The sequence below is a fragment of the Bos mutus genome, chromosome 24 (genome assembly GCF_027580195.1).
Source record: "Bos mutus isolate GX-2022 chromosome 24, NWIPB_WYAK_1.1, whole genome shotgun sequence".
Lineage (NCBI taxonomy): Eukaryota > Metazoa > Chordata > Mammalia > Artiodactyla > Bovidae > Bos > Bos mutus.
The window spans coordinates 22152452-22179739 of NC_091640.1; the positions used below are offsets into that span (position 1 = coordinate 22152452).

The following is a 27288-nucleotide window of genomic DNA, read 5'->3' on the forward strand; positions in this document are numbered from 1 at the left end:
TAGGATTGACTGGTTTGATCTCCTGGCAGCCCAAGAAACTCTCAAGAGTCTTCTCCAGCATCACCATTCAAAAGCATCAGTTCTTTGGCACTCCACCTTCTTGATGGTCTAGCTCTCACATCTGTACATGACTACTGGAAAAATCATAGTTTTGACTACATGGACCTTTGTCAGCAAAGTGATGTCTCTGCTTTTCAATATGCTGTCCAGGTTTGTCATAGCTTTCCTTCCAAAGGAGCAAGTGTCTTTTAATTTCCTGGCTGTTACCACCATCCACAGTGATTTTGGAGCCACTGGACCACCAGGGAAGCCCCAGTGCACTTAACATTTGCTGAATGATGTGACTAACGTTTAAGGGCCCTTATACAAGTTAAATAGAGAAGGAAATGGCAACCCACTCCATATTCTTGCCTGGAAAATCCCATGGACAGAGGAACCTGACAGGCTACAGTCCACGGGGTCGCAAAGAGTTGGACACAATTTAGCAACTAAACCACTACCATCACCATACAAGTTAAACATTCTTGCTTTGCTTATCTGGATAAGAAGCTAACGATGGCTCCAACTGTTTAAAGTTGGCCTAGGCCAAAGGTGGATAATATGAGAATAAATGAGAGCATGATATATGTGAGAGTCTCTCCTTTTTCTAGGAGGGAGGAGATAATTAGAATTGAGCTTGCCTACCCAGAACCTCCAGGCAAGATTACATCAAACCCTAGTCAAGGGACTTCCCGGTGGTCCACTGGAAGACTCTGTGTTTCCAATGCAGGGTGTCTGGGTTCAATCCCTGGTCAGGGAACTAGATCCCACCGGCCTCAATTAAGAGTTTGCGAGCCACAACTAAAGATCCTGGGTGCTGCAACTAAGACCTGGTGCAGCCAAATAAATATTAAAACAAAACAAAACAAAACAAAAATCCCTAGTCAAGAAACAGCAGGGTTGTAGAACAGACCCTTGGAAAGAGGTCAGGATTCCAGGTTTCTCCCCACTTTGCCAGATCATTTAACAACCTGTGCTATTTGGCACACGGGAAAAATATCTACCCAATTGTGTTTAGGCTAATAAGATCAGTGGGCTGTGTATATTTAAGATAATAAGATGGGGTGGTTCTCATCTGTTGTCAGAAACTTCAGAGCTTCTGAAGTTGAAGTGACACCCTTTCTTTGCACCTTACCCTCTTTGGCCTACTTGTGACTATCACAGAGCTAGGTTTTTAGCATCCTCTGATGAACAGTTTCTTATTAATCTGGATTAGTTTCATTTTTCTAGATTGTATTTCAGCCTTTCAGTATCTTACAGCTTCCCCTAAAGGAGTCGAAATAACAGAAGTGTATTCTCAGTGACTTTTCTCCACTACACTGGAATGAGAATGGGTGAATTTATGTCATCTGACCTTTGGAAATTCTTAACATTTATTTTGCTGGCATCCAGCAAGGAATACACCCAAATTTCCACTTTTAAATATTCTGGCTATATAGATGTTTTTGCACTATTTTTAATGTAGGTGGAAGTCTAGAAGGTTTTATTAAAGCTGTCTAACTATTAACCTACCATTTATCCTACTCTGAAATAACTCTAATTAGTTCCTTTTGGCATCCACATGATTAAATGTGTGTGTGTGTGTGTGTGTGTGTGTGTGTTTCTGATAATAAGTGGTAGAGAGTGAAATTTTTGTGAAGTGAATCTTTGATCCATGACAGTATAGTTAAGTAACAGGACAATTATTATACTCAGGACACTAATTTTACTTTCAGTTTTTGGCCACACCATGGGGCATGAGGGATCTTAGTTCCTTGACCAGGGATCAAACTCATGCCCCCTGTAGTGGAAGCACAGTCTTAACCACTGGATCACTAGGGAAGTCCTGATGTGAAATTGCTTTATATAAAGATGTAAGTGAACAAAGCGCTACCATCTTAAGGTTCTTAAGAACCGTAACAGAACTTTGGCTCCTACATATCCAGAATATCTGTCTTGGAAAAAAAATAAAAATGAATGTACTCAGGACGCTTTGCTTAAAAATATCTTCCGCACATTCTGATAATGTGCAGTATGAATATTTACAAAAGGTCTGTGTTCTGTGCTATAGGAGTTGTAGACATTAAAGGCCCCTTCCAGTTAATAGAATACCAAGCAGGGTACATAGGGTCAAAAAAAGTTCAATAGCTGATGATATTGAATGCTTGCTATATGCTAGGCATGGTTGCTCCCCCATAAAGAAGCTGAGAATGGGGAAGAAAGCATTTAGGCAAGAGAGTTATGATGATATGATATAAAGAATAATGAGGAAAAGAGAAGTATAAAAATTGAAGTTAATAGTAATAAAAATAAGTATTTCACAAACTGTGTACATCTTTAAATAGGCTATCTTACTAGGATCATGCCTTGAGGATGATTTTTTTAAAACAAGAAACTTTTGGATAGTAACATAAAATCTAACATAATCTAACATGACATAAAATGTTAGATGTAATCATTTCTATTTAAACAGACCCTTTAATTTACCCCTGAATGTGTCATCAGTTATTTGATTTTTTTTGTATTCAAAATGTATGTACTGCAAATTCATCCTCTCTGTTTTGCATAATTGAAATAACCCAGACCACTTTGTCAACTTTTTTTTTTTATGCCTCCCACCAAGGAAATTACAAGACTTCTATCTAGTTGGCTATATGTTTCCTCTTCTAACAGAAGACGGCATTATAGGAAGCAGGTGGAACAAGGTGATGGAAAAGCGAGAGCCTGATACAAGCAGACAGATCCTGATCAGACATTCAAATGAGCTTTCGAAGGAGTGGAATAGTGCGTGTCAATAAGCTACTGGATGTAACTACTTCCTACTCTGGGCTCCGCCTTGGAGTACAGCCTGCTGACTCACGAAGCTGCTCCGAGTTAGTTTCTGCTGGGTTTTCCCACTGCCTGCTACACGTGAATCATGCTGGAATGAAGTTTCTACCGTATCCTTAACAACCGTGCACAAACCAGGCACCGACAGTGAACTTCAATCTTTCCAGTAAGAACCAGACTCTGGGCTAAGAGGGTGAAAAATGATGTGGCAGGTACCAACGCTAGCCAAGCCGCCAGATGACAGACTGCCCCCCTCCTTGTCACTAGCCCCCCAGTTTCAGCTTGGTTTCTCCCACCCAGGTAGTTAAACTCCTATCTTGTCTGGCAGCTACCAGCTGCCAGATCACTGAACTCTGCCCTTGCCTCACTGGTTCTCAGGTTTGGCTGCACAATGAAATCACTTGGAGATAAACACATGTGGACACACATACACACACCCCCCACATCAACAAACCCCAAACCGATGCCTTGCTGTCATCTCCAAACTTGCCTAATTCAAGTGGGTTAGGATGAGATAACTTACATGAGGATTTTTCGAGCTCCTCAAGCGCAAATTTTGGGAGCATTGCTCTTCCTATGCAAGTGAAACCTGTCAGTTACGCTTACCCAACGACCACCGGCTGGGCTCCCCAAACCTCCTATCTTGGTGATCTACTAACAGCCCCTAACCGGTATCTCAATTTGGCAGCAAAGAAGGCTGGCAAACCAAGGAGCATTTTCAGAAGGGACGCTGGCTAGACGACCCCCTCCCCGCTCCTTTCCTTGCTAAAAACTTAGCTAAATTTGGCGCTTCCCCGAAGTATCTCAAACGCTGTTATTCTTTCTGTTACCTTTTGATCTCTGTTCTGTTTCATTCCACAGTGTCTTGTTCGGCAAAGCTGGAAGGCTCGGGTCCTTCGGATTAGAAGCTGGTACTGCTGAGTCAAACCTCAATCGAGACGCGACTGCACGCTTCACCTCGCCGGGACCGCCGCCTCGCAGTGAGGCCGCAGGGCAGATACTATGCTAATCAAGAAAGTTCTTCCGTCTCCTCTCGGGCGGGCGGGTGCAGGTTTGAACACTTAACCCTTGGTCTTACGTGACTGCGCTATAGTGTGTTTAGTGACCGCCTTTTGCTTGGCGGGTCTGGACCACGTTCCATGTTTTTGGAAAAGGAGAAGACGTGCGCAAGTGATGGAGAAAGCCCGCAGGGAGGGGACAGCAGCGTTGGCTGGCGCCCGGGTGAAGGGACGGCTAATGCTCGGAATATTAATTACTCTACGCGCTGCTGACCCGGCGAGGACTAGCAGAAGGGGACCGGGGGTTAAGACAAAGACTCCTCCTGATCAAACGGCTGCAGCTCCCCTGCCTCCGAGGTTACAGCTCGGCCTTCTGTCTGCACTGGGCGGCTCTTGGCACGGGACTGGCAAAGTGACTCAAGGGGGTGACTGAGTCCACTGGCCCTTTCGGGGTCTGAAAGTCTGCGTGACCGAGCGCTCCGGCTTCAGAGGGAAGGGTCTTTCTGTGCCACCCCACCCTGCCCGCCCTTTGTGGGATTTCTGGTCACGGCCCAGCCCTTCGAAGAGTGGACTGAAGAATTTTTTAAGCAAACAGAGTGAGGAGTCGCTGAGTAGCCCCCGCCTTGCGCTCAGGGTGCTCCTTGCAGAAAACCTCTTGGGATCATAATAATAACCCGCTCTCTTTCGCATCCATCCAGTTCCCGCATCCTGGGGGCCCGGGAACCCCAGCGGGAGCCGGAGTGGGAGTGGAGAGAGATGGGGCTAGTCTCCGCGGGAGGAGAAGCCCCGGTTGGGGGCGGGGGCGGGGGCAGGGAGGTGGCGGGCGGCAGCTGGGCCGGGGGTCCAGTGTTTGGTCCCCAGCGGGCGGGACCCTGCGCGCTCCACTTCCAGGTCTGCCCCGTAGCGCGCAGTCCCTGCCAGCGCCCCTAGTTCTCGGTCCCTGCTCCCCAACTCTGGCTCCTAGAGGTCCGCGCGCTCTGGCGCGTAGTCCCAAGACACCCTCCTTCACCAGCGCCAAGTGTCCCTATCCTAGCCAGCCCGGCCCTCAGCCTCGAGCCGGTCCACTTTGCCTCTGCCAGCGTGGCAGCCCTGATTCACCCCCCCTTTCCCGGGGTGCGCGGCTCTGGGGCCCCGAAGGAGGGATGTGGCCCGCGGGAGAGCGGCGGGTGTACACTTAGGGGGCGCGACGCCGACCCCAGCACAACTTCTTGCCGGGCTCAGAGACCCCGGGTCCCGCAGGCTGCGCGACGGGCGGACTGCAGCCCCCCGGAGGCGGGAGGATGCGCGGCCAGCACCCGGCCGGGGAAGGACTGAGCCAGGACTGGGGGTGTCGGGGTGCGCCAGGGCGGTACCGCTTTAAATGCACTTGACTCACCTGCTCCGGCGCTGTCGCCTCCTTCCTCTACTGACAGCTGGGGGCTTTGTTTTCTCCACCCACCCAGGCGGCCGCGCTCCGCCCCCACCGCCACACGTGACTCGCCGTCTGCCACTGCGGCCGCCGGCGGGGCCACCCGGGGCACCCCGGCCTGGGCCACCCCTTCCCGGGGTGCGGGGTGCAGTTGGGGACCGCCGCCCCCGAGAGGCCCCGGGCAGGTCGGAGGCCACCCGCCGGCTTGTCAGTTGGAAGGTGGCACGCGGGTTAGGGCCAGGGTGAGTTGGTCACAAGGAATAAAGTGGCAGCGGGTGAAACGCGCAGAGCTTTGGGCCGCACCCAAGAAGGCGGAGGCCGGCGAGGCTCCGAAGGGCGGTTTAAGAGGCGACGCCGCACCCCGAAGTCTGTACCTGGAACTGGGAGCCTGCCAGCCGCCTTGCATCTACTTCTTAGGCCAAAGGTTTATACTCCTACCTGGCAAACAATGGATACTGCGGAGCTAACTAGTTTTGTCCTGGACATTATTAATTAAACTAGGCAACTCTAAGCTGAACCATATGATAAACAGTGTAATCAATAATAGCAAGTTCTACTGAGGTTTCAAATCTGCTGCTTGTTGGTGCCGCTTGATATTTGGATTCTGTTTGGAAAATGGAATCCAGGCTGAGGACGAAAACTCCAGATTATTGATGTGGGCACGCATCCATTTGGAACAGCACCAAGTTTTAATGAAATGAATTGAGAAAATGTTCTGGCCTCAAGACCCAGCTGGGTCTCTCTCGCTTTTGGAAGTGGTCCCCACCCTTGCTGATGGCCAGTGCCTGAAACTGCAGGAACGTGTTGTCTGAATCCTTCCTTTTGCCCTTGGAGGACACACACATACCTTTGTTCTCTCCAAATAGCAACTCATGGGAAATCCTGTCCCCAAATCCCCAGCATCCATTAAAGTGAAGTCTGCATAGACTTTGCACTGCGCTTCCCAAAGTGATGTGCAGAGGGATCACCACCTGGCCTTGTTAAAACCGAATTCTGATTGCATGCGTCTGAAGTTGGAACTGGGTTCCTGTATTTTTGCAAACTCTTAGGTAACATCAGGGGCTTACCAAGTGGTGCCAGTGGTAAAGAACCCGTCTGCCAATGCAGGAGACATAAGAGATGTGGGTTCGATCCCTGGGTCAGGAAGATCCCCTGGAGAAGGGCATGGCAACCCACTCCAGTATTCTTGCCTGGGAAATCCCATGGATAGAGGAGCCTGGCGGGCTACAGTCCATAGGGTCCCAAAGAGTCATACATGACTGAGCGACTTAGCGCATGTAGGCAGATAACATCTGGGCTGCTGGTGTAAGGGCCACACTTTGAGTAGCAAGGCTCAGAGCATCCTTTTGGCATTGACCAGCCTATTTTCAGTCCTAACTGCACCAGTTCATTGCTTTGTGATTTCAGCCACATTCCTTAATATATTTAAGCCTTCACAACTGTAAAAGAGCCATGATCCAAATCAATCTTGAAGATCAAATGAGAAAATCCATTTAAAGTACCTAGTATAGTCCTGCCACACAAACCTGTACGTGCATGTTCAGTCATGTCTGACTCTTTGTGACCCCATGGTCTGTAGCCCTCCAGGCTCCTCTGTCCATGGGATTCTCCAGGCAAGAATACTGGAGTGGGTGGGCATGTCCTCCTCCAGGGGATCTTCCTGACCTGGGGATCAAACCTGCATCTCCTGTGTAGGCAGGTGGATTCTCTACCGCTGAGCCACCAGGGAAGCCCCCCACACAAACCTAGGGTTTGACAAATGTTAGCTAATTAGCTCTGGGGGTGATCCTTGCAGGAGCAAAGTTGGCACAAAGTCCAACGTACTGGCCAGGGGAGTGGCATGTGCCGTGGGCTCAGGATGAGGCACCCTGCCTGAAAGCCTGTGCTTTGTACCTAGAGCACCTAGCATGGGCCAGAGTTGCAGAATAGGTTGTTAAACAAATGAATGACTATAATGCACAGCAAATCATATGCATTTAAAAGTTCTGTTTCTTCTGCAGAACTTTAAATCTTGATAAATGAGTTCTGGGGTATTGAATTAAAAAATCATTTTGCTTTTCATTACAGATAATGTCCAGTTGCCTGTCGGATGGGTAATCTATTTTAATATCCAAGAGAGTAAATGGGTTGTTAAAGAGTAGTACATTTTTAATCCTCATTAAAAACCTTGAAATTTAGATGGAAATGAATTTATTAATGAAGATATGTATTCTTAGCTCTCAAAATGAATGGGTATTGTCATCATAGTTCTCATATTTCCCTTCTCTCCTCTCTCTGCCACCCCTCCCAATATTATTGTTTCCTGAGACTCTTTTCTTGGCTTTTTATTTTTCTCACTTTTTGCCATTTCCCTTGGAAATTTTATTCCTATCTTATGTTCCACTTCCAAATGTGTGGAGATTACTTCTGAATCTATGCCCACATTCTTGACCGGTTTCCAAGCTCCATTTCTGGATTACCAATTATTTGCTAGGCATTTTCACTAAATTTCCCACTAACCTAGAAGTTTCAGTGTATTCTAAATTAAACTCCTCTCTCCTCTCATAAAGTCGATACCTCCTTGATAATAAATCAAGATGATTATTTGTGTTGGAAAGCCCTCAGTGCTAATTTAGGGACGTGGCTGGGGTGTGGTTCACAGAGCATGATTGTTCCAGCTACCTTCTGGCTGCTCCAAGATGTTTCTGTGAGACTTTCCTTCAACAAGGACTGGGGCCAACTCATGTATAAACACAATTTGTTGATATGACCCTTGAGACTCCTGAGAGTCCCTTGGATTACTGCAAGGAGATCAAACCAGTCAATCCTAAAGGAAATCAACCCTGAATATTCATTGGAAGGGCTGATGCAGAAGCTCCAATACTTTGAGCACCTGATGCAAAGAGCTGACTCATTGGAAAAGACCCTGATTCTGGGAAACATCGAAGGCAAAAGGAGAAGGGGGCAGCAGAGGATGAGATGGTTAGATAGCATCACCAACTGAATGAACATGAATTTGAGCAAGGTCTGAGAGATGAAGGACAGGGAAGCCTGGCATGCTGCAGTCCATGGGATCACAAAGAGTCGGACATGACTGAGTGACTGAGCAATAACTGGTATGACAGCCACATAGGCAGCTGTGGGCTGCTACATAAATGGTGATCAGGGTGGATTGAGAGGCTCAGAGGCTGCACCTGTTAGGGTGGGCTAGATTATGCTGCTGTAATAAACAGCACTAAAGTCTCAGTGGCTTCCTACAACAAAAATTAATTCCCTGCACAATGCAAAGTGTCCAGGGCAGCTCTCATGATGGCCCATCATTCATGGGCTTCATTCCTGTGACACCGACAAGGGAAGAGAATATGGAAAACTGTGCACCAAACCTTAAATGATTTCGTGCAGTCAAAGGAAGTGGCATGGTTGTTACCCAACTTTCAGGGAGTATGTGGGCTTCTCAGGTGGCTTAGTGGGTAAAGAATCTGCCTGCAATGCCGGAGATGCACATTCGAATCCTGGGTTGGGAAGATCCCCTGGAGGAGGGCGTGGCAACCCATTCCAGTATTCTTGCCTGGAGAATCCCATGGACAGAGGAGCCTGGAGGGTGGGGTGGGGCTACAGTCCCTAGAGTCACAGAGAGTCAGACACAACTGAAGCCACTGAGCACAAACCCTAGGGAGTATGTACTCAGAAGGAATGGGAAAGTAGAAATTTTGGTGTGCATGAATGACATCTACCATAGGGGTCCATTCTACATAGGAGGGTTAAGGATAAGATTAAACTGAAAAGTCTAGTTATAGTAGAGGGTGAGCATAGATCGCCAGTTTGAGGCAGCTGTATGTGAAGTCTTTGGAGAAACATCACTATTGCTGTTATGATACAGTAATATTATGTAGAGAAATTCTCTCTCTCTGCTGGCCAGGGTCACCTTATGATTTAGTTAAGGTCAGTCTTTCCAGGCATTGATCATCCAAACTGTTCTGTCACACAAGAGCCGGGAAATATCTCGCATTTTGATTATGCATTGGAGAACAGACCAGCCATTAAAAGTAAGGTTACATTGACACAAGCAAATTTGCTAATTGTGTTGCCTTTAATGGTTATTCTCTACTTGAGGAATGAATATGTATCTCAAGGAAATATTTTAGCAGTTTCAAATTGTCTCTTGTTTCTCCTATGAGTGACTCAATTAAGACTTTGACAAATAATGTTTTTATCTTCAAGGGAATGTTGAAATGTAGCCCTGATGGTAAAAATCAGTCCATATGCAAGGGGGAAAAAATCACTCATCAATGTGAAAAAATAAAATCATAGCTTTTGATAAGCTTTCAGGCTTCTTTCTCTACAGAGCAGAAATTCCATCAACTAAACCTACCTCCTACATCTCCCAACACGTCATGTTCTTAAAAAAGATAAGGCATGGATGAATGCTGTAGGATCTAAAATGCAATACAGATATGCTGCTGCTGCTGCTAAGTCACTTCAGTCGTGTCCGACTCTGTGTGACCCCATAGACGGCAGCCCACTAGGCTCCTCTGTCCCTGGGATTCTCTAGGCAAGAATATTGGAGTGGGTTGCCATTTCCTTCTCCAATGCATGAAAGTGAAAAGTGAAAGTGCAGTCGCTCAGTCATGCCTGACTCTTAGCGACGCCATGGACTGGCGCCTACCAGGCTCCTCCATCCATGGGAGTTTCCAGGCAAGAGTACTGGAGTGGGGTGCCATTGCCTTCTCCACAATATAGACATAGGATATTGTAATATGTTGTTGGGCACTGAATCACAACAATTTTATATTGTCTCTATCTACATCCATCAGTGATATCCCTTTTTAAACCTCTCATAAAGCTGTCTCCAAATAAATATTTTTATATAACACTGGTGTCTTCCTAAAGGTATATTTTGAAAGCTTCAATCATACATTTCCACAAATATCTAAAGTGGAAGATTAAAATGGACAGAGTTTACCAATTAATATTTTAAATTGTTTTCTCAAATGCTTTTCATTTTATCTTATTGTTAGCTCTGAGTCCTCGCTAAGCTGTATACTGCTTTACGTATATATCATAACTTCAAGAGATATGCTGCAGTAAACTAGTTATACATGTTTCAGCGATGGCATGTAAAACGGAGATGGGCATGTTCATTACCAAGATATAAAAGCATTTACCGAGATGAGCAGTAAAAGTGCTTCACAGGGATCACTGCCTTGTGAAGACTCTAGTGTCTAGATACAGCGTAAATGTTGAAATAAAAACCAATATTACCTTCAAAGCATTGTTTGAGCTCTTATGAGTAAATATTTGTGAGTTAGCTATAAAGTATCATTATTTGTATATGAAAGTAAAGGACTTAAATGACTAACCCAAGTCCTATTTTCTAGCTATGTCTGCTAGCAAAAACTGCTGCCGCCTTAAGATACTACAGAATGGCAGAGAGAAAATATGCTTATTATATAATATATATAGTTGTATACATCATAAGCTATGTTTTTTCTTAAAATTTTATTTATTTATTTATTTAGTTTTGGCTTCACCATGCAACATGTAGGGTCTTAGGTCCACCAACCAGGGATCGAACCCATGCCCCCTGCAGTGGAAGCTCAGAGTCTTAACACCTGGACCACCAGGGAGGTCCCTAGACTAATGTTTAATGTACATCAAAAGGAACAAAATGTTACCTTGGCTCATGCAAAGCCATTGTGGAGTAGAGGTGTCTCTTTATACCACACTGAAAAAACCTCATACACAAAGAAATAAGTTGGACCGTATAAATTTCTATATGCTGCTTAGAACAAATTAGAGCAGATATAGAACAACTGTAGAAGAATCAACTGTTATTAGTACTTTATCACAGCACAGTTTGACAGCAGCAGATATAATTACTCTGTTGATTACTGATGATCTTTTAGGGCTTCCCAGGTGGTGCTAGAGGTAAAGAATCCTCCTGCTAATGCAGGAGATGCAAGACTTGTGGGTTTGATCCCTAGGTGGTAAAGATGCCCTGGAGGAGGAAATGGCAATTCACTCCAATATTCTTGTGTGGAGCATCCCGTGGGCAGAAGAGTGTGGCGGGCTATGGTCCATAGGGCCGCAGAGTCAGACGCAACACAGCGACTGAGCACACACACACACACACACACACACACACACACACGATCTCTTAAAGGATAAAATCTGAGGCCAAGAAATGAAATCTGTTTAATTTTCTATGACAACTCCATAGAACTTCTGGGGACCAGTGGAGTCATCACTTTGGGATCCCTTGGAAGACAATGCAGCTGATTTTTGTTGATTTGAAAGTTAGTTTTGATTTATTAAAGACTATCTTGCTGATTGTATTTTTGTTTTGATTCTCCCATGTCCTGTCTATGAGTTGGTCAACCAGCATGAGAATAATAGGCAACCGATTCCTTGTGTCTTCTCAGAATCTTCTTTCTATGGTTTTCGATTCTTCGAAAGAGATTTTCTCTTCTTTGGCTTTTCTAATTTTAAAATTGCTTAAATTTCTCTAAGTTGTAATTTATCCAACAAACAGTTTTGAGATGCCTTTTACTGGGCAGTCTTTGATTTAGTTGCCTGTGGTTACCCGAATGGTCTACTGTAAGTCTCAAGGGACTTGCTGTCTAGGGAAACATGGAGTATGCATAGTCTGGGTTGAGGAGTATTAAAGGTATGAATAGAATGCTAAGAGAAGACTGGACTGTGAGGAGGAATATCAGAGAAGGGCTTACATCTGGGGTGTGTCCTGAAGAATGAAGAAGAGAGCACCAGGTGAGGATGCTTGGGGTTAAGGCAGAGTGTGAGGACAGAGTATTGCAGAGATGGAATGTGAAAGCAAAGATCTGATCAGAGATCGATCACAGAATGATGATAGCTTCAGTAGTTCAATGTGGCTGAAGGCCAGGGTGTGTGAAAGGGTGACATTGGTGGGTAGACTAGGAAAGGCCTGGGGTGCCCAGCTGAGATGGGTTATGTGAGCTGATACACCTAAGTGTGGGAAGGAAGTATGAAAACTTGTGTATCTATCTGAAAATACGAGAAAGGACTCAGTAACATATGGGTTAACATGGTGTCCTTGCATGTTTATAATGTCAGACAGACAGAGGGACTTATCAGGTGCAAAGAATACTGAGTGAAGGGTTGAGATCCACAATCTTAGATGGATGTCCCTACACTCCTTCCTAACTCTGAAAGCAACTGCAATTGATTAGCATTTTACGTGTGCTTGGTTAAGTGGATTTATGTATATTATCTAACTTAACTGATTTAGTGGGCTTCCCTGGTAGCTCAGTTGGTAAAGAATCCACCTTCATGGAATGGATAAATGACTTAAAAAGATTGAAGATAACATGAGTAACACAAGCATTAGTGAATTCTCACCGAAGTCCTTGCAAATTGGTAGATGATTTTGAAAAATGAGTATCATAATCTCAGAAGCTCACCCAATGATACACTTCCTCCATTTATATATGGGGCTCTTTGTGAAAGATATATGGCAGCTCTGACAGCCATCAAAGTAAACATTGAAATGAAGTATACTTAGAACCAGATTTTAAGTTGCTTTATCACTTTATCACAAAGTGATAAAACATTATAGAAATTATGAAACATATTCAACCACATTACCCTCACTAAATAACATCTTCAGATAAGATCAGATCAGATCAGTCACTCAGTCATGTCCGACTCTTTGCGACCCCATGAATCGCAGCATGCCAGGCCTCCCTGTCCAACACCAACTCCTGGGGTTCACTCAAGACTCGCATCCATTGAGTCAGTGATGCCATCCAGCCATCTCATCCTCTGTGGTCCCCTTCTCCTCTTGCCCCCAATCCCTCCCAGCATCAGAGTCTTTTCCAATGAGTCAACTCTTTGCATGAGGTGGCCAAAGTACTGGAGTTTCAGCTTTAGTATCATTCCTTCCAAAGAAATCCCAGGGCTGGTCTCCTTCAGAATGGACTGGTTGAATCTCCTTGCAGTCCAAGGGACTCTCAAGACTCTTCTCCAACACCACAGTTCAAAAGCATCAATTCTTCGGAGCTCAGCCTTCTTCACAGTCCAACTCTCACCTCCATACATGACCACAGGAAAAACCATAGCCTTGACTAGACGAACCTTTGTTGGCAAAGTAATGTCTCTGCTTTTGAATATGCTATCTAGGTTGGTCATAACTTTCCTTCCAAGGAGTAAGCGTCTTTTAATTTCATGGCTGTAGTCACCATCTGCAGTGATTTTGGAGCCCCCAAAAATAAAGTCAGCCACTGTTTCCACTGTTTCCCCATCTATTTCCCATGAAGTGATGAGACTGGATGCCATGATCTTCGTTTTCTGAATGTTGAGCTTTAAGCCAACTTTTTCTCTCTCCACTTTCACTTTCATCAAGAGGCTTTTGAGTTCCTCTTCTCTTTCTGCCATAAGGGTGGTATCATCTGCATATCTGAGGTTATTGATGTTTCTCCCGGCAATCTTGATTCCAGCTTGTGTTTCTTCCAGTCCAGCGTTTCTCATGATGTACTCTGCACATAAGTTAAATAAGCAGGGTGACAATATACAGCCTTGATGAACTCCTTTTTCTATTTGGAACCAGTCTGTTGTTCCATGTCCAGTTCTAACTGTTGCTTCCTGACCTGCAGACAGATTTCTCAAGAGGCAGATCAGGTGGTCTGGTATTCCCATCTCTTTCAGAATTTTCCACAGTTTATTGTGATCCACACAGTCAAAGGCTTTGGCATAGTCAATAAAGCAGAAATAGATGTTCTTCTGGAACTCTCTTGCTTTTTCTATGGTCCAGCGGATGTTGGCAATTTGATCTCTGGTTCCTCTGCCTTTTCTAAAACCAGCTTGAACATCAGGAAGTTCACGGTTCACATATTGCTGAAGCCTGGCTTGGAGAATTTTGAGTATTACTTTACTAGCGTGTGAGATGAGTGCAATTGTGCGGTAGTTTGAGCATTCTTTGGCATTGCCTTTCTTTGGGATTGGAATGAAAACTGACCTTTTCCAGTCCTGTGGCCACTGCTGAGTTTTCCAAATTTGCTGGCATATTGAGTGCAGCACTTTCACAGCATCATCTTTCAGGATTTGGAATAGCTCAATTGGAATTCCATCACCTCCACTAGCTTTGTTCGTAGTGATGCTTTCTGAGACCCACTTGACTTCACATTCCAGGATGTCTGGCTCTAGGTCAGTGATCACACCATCGTGATTATCTGGGTCGTGAAGCTCTTTTTTCAACAGTTCTTCTGTGTATTCTTGCCATCTCTTCTTAATATCTTCTGCTTCTGTTAGGTCCATACCATTTATTACTTACAAATAAATATGTGCAATAAGAAATGTTTTACTTGTAGGAATGGGCAGGCAATAAAGGTTTTAGAGCAAAAAGTGCCTATGGGTACTTCCCTGGTGACCATGTGGTTAAGACTCCACACTTTCAATTTGGGGTAGGGGGGTGTAGGTTCGACCCCTGGACAGGGAACTAAGATACCACATGATGTATGACACAGCCAAAAATATCTAAAAAAAAAAAAAAAAGGTGACTATGCTCAGGTCTGTTCTTAGGATAATGACTTGGGTAACAGCATGGAATGGTGAATGAGAGACCAGTGTCCAGAAGATCAAGCAGAAAGCTAGTGTTGTGATCCAGAGGAAAACTGATGATCAAGAAGAAAGATGATGGTGATGGAGAGCTCACCAAAGCATGTGGTATTTGGTAAAAGTGTGTGTGTGTGTGTGTGTGTGTGTGAGAGAGAGAGAGAGAGAGAGAGAGACAGAGAGAGAGTGTTGGAGAGAGATATTCCCAAGTTCGTAGCTTGCTAGTCTGAGTGGATCATGGAATTGTTACTTGAGATGAAGAAATGGGATATTGAACAAGATACAGAGTTCAGTTTAGGACATATTAAGTCAGAGGTGCCCAAGGGATTCCTGGAAGATGACCAGTGGGGGTTTTAAATATAGTTCTGAAGCTCAGGAAAGCTTATATAGATTTTAGAGTACCTTTAATTTCTGAATCTATAGCCCTTGCTATTGCTGCTGGTCTTAAAAATATTCCTTCACCTAGAGACAAAGCAACATAACAGCTTAACACATAATTATTTATAATGAAATGAAAATGATTAAGAATCAGCATACCATTGGGTATAGGTAAGATGTCATCACTGAACAGACAGTCTTAGAATTTAAATTTGACATTTAGGCTAGTTCTGCATTCTACTTAATCTCTTTAAAAGTATACTTCCTTTGCTGAATTTCCGTGTTTACTCTTTTTACTATTTTGTTACTTCTGAAATGTTATTGAGGTTGTAGTTTATTGTAAGACAGGCACTCTATCTTATACCCATTTTATTTTTGTGGTGGAACCTGAGCTCCAGCTTTCCTACTCTACCATCTTGATTTCCCTTTAGTCTGTACCAGATTCTGTCTTTTCACATCCAAAACCATGTTGCTCAAGCCAGCTATTCTTTTCTTTCATTATACTGTAGAAATTGTGAATGTTATCCAATTCTACAGTGCATATGTCCTTTCTTCAGGAATCTTGAACATTGTGAAACTTTGGCATGATGTTCTGTGTCATCTTGATCAAACTGTCAAAGCATGTTCTTGCTAGGTTATGAGGATGCCTTCCATACGATGACATTTCCTCCAGTTCCTTACCTTATACTTATTAAGAATCTGTGGATAATTGACCACTTTAATTTTCAAATGTCATACAATTATATTTCAACCTCATAAATAAGATTCTGTAATTAAATAATGGCAAATGAGCATTTATTTAAAATGCAAATTTTCTTATATTGTGGTTTTGTAGCATTTTCATTATTTAACATCTCAAGTGCTTATATAATCTCTTCTTCATCAAATTGGAATTTATTTAATTCCAGGAACATGTCTCTCTTCACTAGAATGGAGGCCCCATGAGGGCAAGAATTTTTGTCTGTTTACTGTTCTATGTATGTACAACATATTGAACTGTGTCTGGGATATGATGGATGATAAATAAATATTTTTGAATGAATGAACATATAAATAAATAAAGGAACAGAATAGATTCATAGATATCTGTTGATTCGAATTATTTCCCTTCCTTAAAAAAAATCTAAATCTTCTTTGCTGCTGCTAAGTCGCTTCAGTCGTGTCTGACTCTGCGCGACCCCATAGACGGCAGCCCACCAGGCTCCCCCGTCCCTGGGATTCTCCAGGCAAGAACACTGGAGTGGGTTGCCATTTCCTTCTCCAGTGCATGAAAGTGAAAAGTGAAAGCGAAGTCGCTCAGTCAGGTCCGACTCTTAGCGACCCCACAGACTGCAGCCCACCAGGCTCCTCTGTCCATGGGATTTTCCAGGCAAGAGTACTGGAGTGGGGTGCCATTGCCTTCACCCATCTTTATCATACTGTATTATTTATCTGTAATGTAACCACTCCACTTATTATTTATTTTAAAAATATTTACTTATTTATTTTTGGCTGTGCTGGGTCTTTGTTGCTGCATGTGGGCTTTCCCTAGTTGTAGCGTGTGGGCTTCTCATTGCAGTGGCTTCTCTTGTGGACTGAAGGCTCTAAAGCTCTCGGGCTTCTGTAGATGTGGGGCTGGGTTTTGCTCTGTGGCATGTGGGATCTTCCTGGACCAGGAATCAAACGGGTGTTGCCTGTATTGGCAGGTGGACTCTTAATCACTGGGCCACCAGGGAAGCCCTCCATTTATATTTTTAAAAACTCAGCTTAAGCTTATATTACTTTTCATCCATACAACAATTTTAATCTTTCAGCATCTAGGAGAGTATTTTTGAATCTTCTGTCAGCTGACAGATATACTAAAGATCTCATATTTTACATGAGTCTCCAGGCTCAATATTTAGGTAGGAGGGTTAATTATAGTCTTAAAAGTAAAACCCACCATACAAACACAATAGCTATCTCTAGAATATGGCAAATAAGTAAATCAATTAGAAGGAAATCCATAAAATGTATTGAAATAATAGAACAGGAGAGCTAGAAAGCAGTTTCTTAAAGAGACTCTATCAGCATACGCTACAGTTCAAAGCCTTGCTAAAACTGCACTTAACCACAGCCACAAATTAATTGTTGTCATTACTCTGACCATTTCACAAAATGGTTTTTGCCCTCCATCTAAAGTCGGAGAAGAGTAATTGGAAAAAAATGCCACTTAACTGTTTCAGAGGAATCCAGCTGCTGGGAGCTGTATATTGGCCCTGGGGACTTGGACCAGGCCCTCTGTCAAGGAGGGTAATGGATGGAGAGTGAAGTGTGTGGTGGAGGGGGAGTCAGGCCCAGAAACTCCCCAGTCAATTGTGCTTCGGAGAAATGCTGGCGCTGTCTGCCAGGCGGCCATGCGTTCCTTTGTTCTCCAAGAATGTCCATTCTGTTCGCCGCTCATGAGCACACGTTCAGCTTTCCCTCATAATTAGGAGTGTGAATGAGTAAGTATATGATACAGAATATGTTCTTACTGAGATTCCATACTGGCCCATTCATAACTCCTCTTCCTACCCTTATTTTCTTTGTTGTTTTTTCATTCTTATGAGGATCTTGCAAGAAGAAACAAATTAAGTCACAAATATTGCTATGTTACTTGAAAACAAATGCATGCCCTTAACCGTGATGATGACTTAGAGGCAGGGACCAGGGGTCCACATCATTGCCCCTAAGAGCTTCAAGGTGGGTGCAGATGTTCCTGGTAATCTCTGGAAGTGGCATTTTTTGATGCCAGGTCGGAATCACTCTGGGCTTCCCTGGTGGTGCTAGTGGTAAAAAAAAAATCCACCTGCCAATGCAGCAGATGAAAGAGACGTGGGTTTCAATCCCTGGTTCAATCCCTTGGTTGGGAAGATCCCCTGGAGGAGGGAATGGTAACCCACTCCAGTATTCTTGCCTGGAGAATTCCATGGGTAGAGGAGCCTGACGAGCTACAGTCCATGAGGTTGCAAAGAGTCGGGCACGACTGAAGTGACTGAGCACACACAATCACTCTGGCTAAAGGCTGAACTGGCAACACACTCTTTATTCATAACAAGCTCTTGCTGGCCCCAATTGAAACACTTTTCACTGACATACAAAAAACTGTATATATTTAATTTACAAAACTTGATGAGTCAGGAGAGAGGTGTATTCCTGCCAAGTGTAACGCTTTTGCTCCTGACCTCTGAAGGCCTCAGATTCCAGAGGTGGCTCCTAGATGGTTTTGCACATCAGAAGGGAAGTCTGTGTATTTAAAGAATAAAATGAAATCATTAAAAATCCCAGAGACAATCATACAGCTTAAATAGATTATAGTTTAGTTACATGATGGATTATTTGGTAACTGCTAAGAAAAGTCACATTAACATATTTAAGGACATGGAAAAATGACCATTTTGACAAATAAAGTGACAAAAGCAAGATTCAGAACTTGATACATCCAGTATGATGTCGTTTGAGTAAAATGTTTCCATACGTTTCTATGCAAGGAAAAGTAAAAAATAAAGTTGGAGAAAATATTTTAAAATGGTATTCCTGTGTGGGCGGGGTGGGGTGGGGCAGAGAGAGAGATTGAGGAATTGGCTCCCATAATTGTAGCATAATTATAGGATCTGGCAAGTCCAAAATGTGTAGGGGAAGCCAGGAGGCTGAAGACACAGGTAAAGTTGATGTTTGGAAATTCCTTTCCTTTGGAAAACCTCAGTCATTTCTGAGGCTCACTCATATTATGGAGGGTAATCTACTTTAGTCACATCTTAAAAATACCCTCACAGCAGCATCTAGACTAGGGTTTGGCTGAGCAACTGGGCATCAGAGCCAAGTTGACACATAAAACTAACCATTACAGCTTTCAAGAAATTCCCCTGCTTCTTCTTCGTTTTTTTTTTTTTTTTTTCCTTGGTAATAGGCAGATTTTCTGGTTGGGTATTTCTCCCTTCCCCATGCTGTCTGGGTACTTTTCATGTATATTTGCACTTTCCCAGTAACAGTTACAGCTCAGGGGAGGTGAGGTGACTGAGATGGTCTCAGCAGTACAGGTTAATTTTAGAATTCTTGCTTGGAGTGCCAGAATAGAAGCCCTGCCTCCAGTGTAGAGTGGGGTGCAGATGAGCCACCTGAAACCCATACCATCAAAGAAGCTTGTTTCGGAAAGGATGACACTGTGGAAGGCAGATCAGAGGGGTGGAAAGAAACTGCCCTTGAGACAGACTTCAGACCCTGGTTAAACCAACCCTAACCTCTGTCCTTTCTTTGGATTTCCCATTATGCAAACTCTTATTTAATCTAGTTTTTCTGTTCCTTGCAACCACAGTCTGCTAATACACAGCCTTTTGCAATTTTTCAACAAATATGGATTTCTTTTATAATAAGACTGTTGATTATATCCATTGATTCTATGACAAACTTTTTTTTTTCATTTTAAAATCTCTGGAATTGGAAGGTGTTATGGCAGGTCATAGTTTAGTAAAAACTTTTTTTGTAGTGTATATTAAAAATGGTGTATTTTATACTCAATAATGATTTAGACTTGATGAAAAATGTGATGTTTCATGTTTGATGGAAGTTATTTTTAAAGAAAATGGAATGTAAATGCTTAGGATATTTGGAAGAGTATGGCTGATACTTGTATTATTACTATATGGTGACCTGGATGTCTCTGTATTTTTGGAATGGTTCAAGAAGAAATTAAAAACTAGAGCCTGATTCTGTTGTATTGCTTAAAACGAATATAAACCAGACTGATATAGAACACTTAGTTCCCCATTTTGGAAATGAGAGCAAATCTTTTCCTTACAAAGAATCTGTAGATCACTGCATGGAATGGCCTAGCAATAATTAGATGACATTTCAATGTCTATTTTTCTTTTTCTTGGGCTCTATCTTTTTTTTTTTTAATATTTTAGTTTCAAAATCAGTCCCCTCTAATTAAACTATTCTAGGCTCTTGCACACATGAGTAATAATAATAATAATATAATACATTTCCTCTATGTAGAATTGAAAAAACACTTTCAAACATGCTTTTGAATCTATTATGTGATATGAGTCCCATAATATTTCATGAGTTAGGCAGGGTGTTGTGATCCTTTTCGTATTCAAGAGACTTGCACGCTGTCACAGAGTAGTTAGTGGTAGAAGTGGATTTCCACTGGACTAGAAAGAAAGGGCTGAACTGAAATGAAGTTTTATTGCATGAAGTTATGGTCTGTGTCATTAGCAAAGATAGAACACAATTTTAGAGTTTTTGAACCCTGGCTCAAGGTTATGTTTATCAATTCGCGACCATCTTCAGTTCACATATATATTCCTGTCACTAAAAATGGTCATTGGTAACCTAAGGCCATTGTGATTCACTAGTTTTTTAAAAAGCCCTATTTATTTTGTGCTAATTCACACTGTGTTGCAAATAATTCAATAATGAACTATTCTAGGAACTATGGTCTAAGCACTGTTATAATTTATTAGACTGATTTGAATTTTAAAAATGATTTGGAATGTGTCTTACATTTACATTTTCTCAACGGGATTAGGAGGAAGATAGGAGAATGATCCTAAGTTAGAAATTAGGAGGTAGTTAGAATGAATTCAGGGGAAAACCCCCGGTAACTAAATTTTTTACTTCCAGTTGCTTTTTACAAAACTGCTGGTCTTGTGAATTACAGTCTCATCTTATTCAGCTATAGTTACTATCTTTTTAAAATTTATTTTTTCTCACATCCTCCTCTTGACTAGGCAATGCATTTCTGGAAGGCGGATACTGCATCTCAGCTTTTCTCCCAGGTATATTCTTCCTAGCACACTGCCTAGTGCTTCAAGACCTGTCAGCTGAATGTCTGTGCAAGCAAACACGCTGCTGCTGCTGCTGAGTCACTTCAGTCGTGTCTGACTCTGTGCGACCCCATAGACGGCAGCCCACCAGGGATGGCCTTCATTTTCTTGGTGAAGTAAGTGGGCTCATCTGCTGAGACTTAAGGAGTAGGATCAGATTGGGGAACTGGAAAGCATGAAAGAAAAATTTCTCAGTTTAAGGCACATGATTTCCAAGCAACACGGAGATTCCAGATGAGGTTGGCAGCCACAGGACTTGGGCTTGGATTTGCGGGGAGGCAGATGGGGAATTCTCGACTGCCGGCTGCTTCCATTTATCTAAGAGTGGTAGTGAAACAGATAGGTGGGATATGGGGGTCTTTCAGCACCAATTTCTAGCTGATTAATAGCAGTGAACAGTATCCAACATTTTTAAAAGTTTAAGCATTTTACTTTTTTTTTTTTTTAAGAATACAATTATGTAAAGCAAATACAAACATTACTATTCAGAAGTACCTAGAAAAACAGGGTAATGAAGTACCTTGTTTTATTGACCTGGACAAAGGCCTGTAAACTTTCTAGGAAATTTATTGAAGTGAAGTTTCCATCTAACAAGGTAAGAAAAGGTTTTAGGTAGGGATTAAAGTAAAATAAAGAAAACAAACAAAAAAATCCCCCCGTACACCACAAATCCTGAACATAAAGCAGTTTTATTTATTTAAAGGAACTGATACTTTCAATTCATGTACTGAAAATTCAGTTAATTGGGACAACAGAGATAGACAAGGTCATTATTCTGATTATTTTAAGGAGGAGGAAAAGCAGCAAAGAAAATACAAAGATCCTGTATGGTGTAAAGTCGCTTCAGTCGTGTCCGACTCTGTGAGATCCCATAGACAGCAGCTCACCAGGCTCCCCCGTCCCTGGGATTCTCCAGGCAAGAACACTGGAGTGGGTTGCCATTTCCTTCTCCAGTGCATGAAAGTGAAAGTGAAGTCGCTCAGTCATGTCCGACTCTTAGCGACCCCATGGACTACAGCCTACCAGGCTCCTCCGTCCGTGGGATTTTCCAGGCAAGAGTACTGGAGTGTGGTGCCATTGCCTTCTCCAGAGAATGTCATTAGCGTGGCTATTTGTAACTGTGGATCATAGTTGCAAAATTCTCTTGGAGTTCCTTTGACTATCTCTGAGATTGTGATCCTGAGAGAAAGACTATGAAAATAATTCCAAAAAGAATCAGGCAGTAGATAGAGGCAATTCAGACAAGACAGTGAAAGGGTTGAAAATGCAAATCATTGAGAAAGAACTTGTAATTAAGGGCACTTGGGGTTTCTAGACTGACCCCTTTTAAGATACAAAGTCCTAAAATAAAGATACAAAGTCCTTAGTGGTTATAAACAAGAGTTCACTGCATCCCACTTCTGAAAGGGTTGAGTTTTTGGTTGTCCTTGAAAGCAAGACAATTTATACTTTTTTTTTTATTTTTAAAAATTAATATTCAATTTGTGAAAGTTACAAATCCAAATTCTAGTTCTTTCCTTCATTTAAAAATTAAACTTATAATTATTCTGTTTATAATCTAGTCTATTTAAAAAATTAATTTTAAGAACTATATATAAACTTGACATATTTGATTGTTTAAAAGCAATTACATTATCAGAACAAACACCTTCCCAGGCATTTAAATTACTCTCATAATCTATTAAATTTTATTTAGAAACATTAGGATTCTAAATATACCACTTATTCTGAATGTTATTAAGTCCACAATTCTTTTATATATTTCCACTTAAAATCACAAGTCTAAATGAATTACCTAACTACATATTTAAAATAGGAATCACAAGATTCATCTGATGGATCTTTTATTCTCCATTATTATACTCAATGCCAATTATGTGTACGTTTTTTCTAACAATAACATGAGAATATTATATATTTGGTTTACTTTTTCACTTTTCTCCTTTAAGTTTTTCCTGGGTTGAGGGTAGTGTGTCCTCCAAAGCAGACCCTGAGACAGGACTAGAGTTTTCTTTTTAATTAATTAATTAACTTATTTGGCTGTGTTGGGTCTTAGTTGCAATACACGGGATCTTTCGTTGCAGCACGTGGGCTCCTCTCCAGTTGCCGTGCTCCACCTTAGCTGCCCGGTAACATGACTGCAGCCATGAAATTAAAAGACACTTACTCCTTGGAAGGAAAATTATGACCAACCTAGATAGCATATTCAAAAGCAGAGACATTATTTTGCCAACAAAGGTTCGTCTAGTCAAGGCTATGGTTTTTCCTGTGGTCATGTATGGATGTGAGGGTTGCACTGTGAAGAAGGCTGAGCGCCGAAGAATTGATGCTTTTGAACTGTGGTGTTGAAGAAGACTCTTGAGAGTCCCTTGGACTGCAAGGAGATCCAACCAGTCCATTCTGAAGGAGATCAGCCCTGGGATTTCTTTGGAAGGAATGATGCTAAAGCTGAAACTCCAGTACTTTGGCCACCTCATGTGAAGAGTTGACTCATTGGAAAAGACTCTGATGCTGGGAGGGATAGGGGGCAGGAGGAGAAGGGGACGACAGAGGATGAGAAGGCTGGATGGCATCACTGACTCAATGGACGTGAGTCTCAGTGAACTCTGGGAGTTGGTGATGGACAGGGAGGCCTGGCGTGCTGCAATTCATGGGGTCGCAAACAGTCGGACACGATTGAACGACTGAACTGAACTGAACATGTGGGATCTTTGTTCACCAATCAGGGATCAAACCTGAGTTGCCTGGATTGAAAGGCAGATTCTTAACCACTGGACCACCAGGAAAGTCGCAGGAGTGGAGTTTAAGTAGGATGTAAAGCAAACTGGGAAGTGAGACACGGAAGGAAGTTAAATAGCAAGGAGTGTATTATCATCCAGTTATCACTGTTAGCCACTGGAATTTAATGCCAATGAGGAAACTCTGGGAGCCACTGTAGAACAGGCATCTCAGAGTCATATCTTCCAAGGGTGAGGGAGGTGGGCTATTTATACACCAATTCCTGTTGCTCATGGATTGAATGCTGTTCCTGGGGGTCATTAATTCCCAGTACTTTCAGCCTACTGCACACAAGGGCAAAATGGCTTCAGTGGTCAAGAGTGCCCTCAGGCAAAGGAATATAGCAGCTGAGTTGGTAGGAGCATGAGTCTGTTTGTCATTTTCTTCCTTTAGAGCTTCAATTGCACTTAACAACAAGAAGCCAATTTCATCATTCTTAATTACTGTTACCTTCGAATCTTCCAAATGCTGGAGAAAATTGCATCAACCAATATATCCCCTTCCATCTGTATCATGCTCCAGTTCATCCTAGGTGAGTGTCTTCTTAATTGGGTTGCCACAGCACATCTGAGATCCTTTCAACTCTACTCACCACCAGTAATGAGGCCCTCACTGTCTGTTTGCTGTGTGAGTCATTCAGTTCTAGAATCCCAGCCTGAGGATCTGCTACTCAGAACCTCTTATCTCACTGACTGTCTTAATTTAAGCTTTCACAGAAGTAGATTCTTAGAAAAAGACTGCAGTGCAAAAAGTTTATTTGGGAGATGAGGCAAACCTCAGTAGGAGAACTGGGCAGTAAGACAAAGAGAGAAGACAGACAATAAAAAGGTACATCGTCTGGCTAGATACCACTATGGGCTACTAAATCCCACTAGGGGGTCTTTGGGAGCTCTAACTCACACTTGAGTGTTATCTGCTCCCCTCCAGGGTAAGGGATTTGGGGTGTTTACTAATTCCCTTTCACATCAGTGGCCAGCTCCTGCAGAGGGCTGCTAATTCCTTGGTATTGTTGACCTGCTGCATAGCGGCTAGAAAAAGCCCATAGGGAAAGGAACACAGGCACTGGCCACAGGCACCAAAGTGGTAAGCTCAAGGCGGTATTGACAAGGCACTTGCCAGCATCCCTGACACCACTGTTTTCCACTCCCTAAGATTTTTGCTCTGATTTGATATTAGGTATTTATGTAAAATAAGAATATTTAAAAAATTTTAAAAACTAATTAAAATTTCCAGAATTGCCAAAGCTTTTCAAATAACAATGAGGCATTTCCAGAGGGCTGGGTAGTAAGTGTGATTTGCAAGAGAAGACAGATTTGCTAAACTGAAATATTTAGTTAAGCTATTTATTTTTACTTCTGCTAATAAGGCTTCCAGATGTAGATGTGAAGGAACAGAATAAACATGTTTCTTGGATCACTAGAGGAAGGAAGGAATATGAGTCATGTGTGCAGAGACAGCGATTTGTTTAGCGAGGCATTACCACTGTTGGGCATTAATATACCTGTTTTATTTTTACTTTTTAAAATTTATTTTTATTATTTTATCATATATATATACATACGCACATACATATACATGTATGCGTGGGTGCATGCTAAGTCGCTTCAGTCTGTCTGAGGCTTACCCTTATTGTCATCTCCAGTAGAACTGCTCAGAAATTGGGGAGCGAGTGAGTCCTGTTGAATATGCCTTCAAAAAGAGCAATACACAAAGCTCAAGCTGATGTGAAGGAAAAGCTAACATTTCTTTTGGTTATCTAGCTGGGTATGTAATTTTTTTTTTTTTTTATAAGGCAAAAACAAAACCCAGACCATCATCTGTATTTGTGCCTTGACTAACTGTTAGAAGAAAATGGGTCAGTCAGCATAGTCAGGGCAGGAGAGACCCACTGTTTAACTGATGAGTCTCATTCAGAATAAATTGGTTGGAATGAGAAAAAAAGGCCTGACTGTAGGACAACAGTCACTGATAAAGAGAATCAATAAGTATTTATATTTTAAAAGTAATTTGTCTTAAGTGAACTTTTTGTTAAGAAAAAAGCATTTTATTTAAACATGAGGCTCTATGAGTTCAATATCACATTTTTAAATTGCAAAGGCTTCCCAGACGGTGCAGTGGTAAAGAATCTGCCTGCCAATGCAAGACCCACAGGAGATTCGGGTTCAATCCCTGGGTTGGGAAGATGCCCTGGAGGAGGAAATGGCAACGCACTCCAGTATTCTTGCCTGGGAAATCCCATGGACAGAGGAGCCTTGTGGGATACAGTCCATGGGGTCGCAAAGAGTCGCACATGACGGGGCATGCACATGTTACCATTACATATTATATTGGAAAGTGATCTGATTTGCAAGATAGCCTGATAGTTAGACATTAAACATTGTTTACTATACTGTGTTTTCTTGCCAGACACTAGCATCAGCCCCTGGACTTACTCATCTGAGCTCCGAACTTTGGAGGATAGTGAATTCACTGAAGGAAAACAAAAGGCTTTATCCAAACTCCTTTTAATAATCTCTAGAGCTGGTCTGCTTGAGTGGCTCTGTGGTAGCCTTTTTGAGGTCAATGGAGATCATGGGTAATCTTCTTTGAAGAGACGAGAGGTCATTTTTTAAAACCAGCCCATGTTTTGGAAAAGCTAGTTATTTCTGCTTCAGACAAAGTGGCAATGGAGAAAGTCTACAAGGCATGAGGAAAAGTACAACACGACAATGCACTGGTGTTTTTTCACATTGTGTGCATATTTCAGTGCATCCGTCATCTGGAACGTGGTCTTCCCCACTCGAAAGATCAAAAAGTTTAAATATGGGTGACTCAGCATCTTACATACTCATGGCTTTTAATGTTGATTTAAAATAAACATTTATAAAACATAAGGCATATATGTCAGACTTTCCTGTATGTAAAGCATTATATTAACTAACGGTCATAGTCACATCATTCTGTACTTCAGGAATTTAGATAATGATTCTCCTCTTGTATCTTTTGTCTGCTACCAATTTAATGTAGTCCAGTGATGAATGTTTAAGAACATGTGCTTGCAGTGTTCTGATAAAAATGACTATCAAATGTGAATACAGTCCACGTTTCCTATTGGAGGAAAAATGTGAATAATTTATTGGTGAAAAGTTTGAGTTAATCTGCTGACAACTCAAATCATGCTTAATGGTTCCTAAGGATGTGGGGCTGTGGGGAAAAAAAGGGAAGGCTCTTTGTTATTAAGAAGATGATTCCTTGAAGGATCAAGAAAATAATTTCACTTTCTATGGAAAAAGTCAGCACACAATTATCAAATCTGTTTCCTCATAGTATAATTATCTTAGGTAAATATTTCTTCTTTTATTACATTTATAATCATTTGATATTTCTAAATATAACAGTTTTATGTGGACTCATGCACAGATATATAATAAGGTAATATTTGTTTAAAATTATTTTTTAAGTGCACTTATTTTTTTAATTGGAATATAATTGCTTTACAATG

At 42.2% G+C, this 27288-nt stretch overlaps 1 protein-coding gene and 1 long non-coding RNA gene across 4 annotated transcripts in view; one reads left to right on the forward strand and one right to left on the reverse strand.

The window, feature by feature from the left end:
- MAPRE2 (microtubule associated protein RP/EB family member 2) overlaps positions 1 to 5296 on the reverse strand; it is a 187117-nt gene extending 181821 nt beyond the window's left edge. The window contains exon 1 of one of the 3 annotated variants that reach the window (XM_070361791.1): positions 5221 to 5296. Coding sequence is in view for 1 of the 3 variants with exons in the window: in XM_005889235.3 (XP_005889297.1) it covers positions 3678 to 3701 (24 nt within the window). In the remaining 2 variants the exon portion in view is untranslated. Of the gene's footprint in view, positions 1 to 3677; positions 4067 to 5220 lie in introns of those variants that run through there. The other 2 variants (XM_070361792.1, XM_005889235.3) reach the window with 2 other exon arrangements.
- A 15729-nt stretch (positions 5297 to 21025) lies between these two features.
- On the forward strand, positions 21026 to 26847 carry LOC138985441 (uncharacterized). The gene is made up of 3 exons (XR_011462501.1): positions 21026 to 21145; positions 24201 to 24339; positions 26214 to 26847. It is a non-coding gene; the product is annotated as an uncharacterized lncRNA (long non-coding RNA).
- The last annotated feature ends 441 nt before the right edge of the window (positions 26848 to 27288 follow it).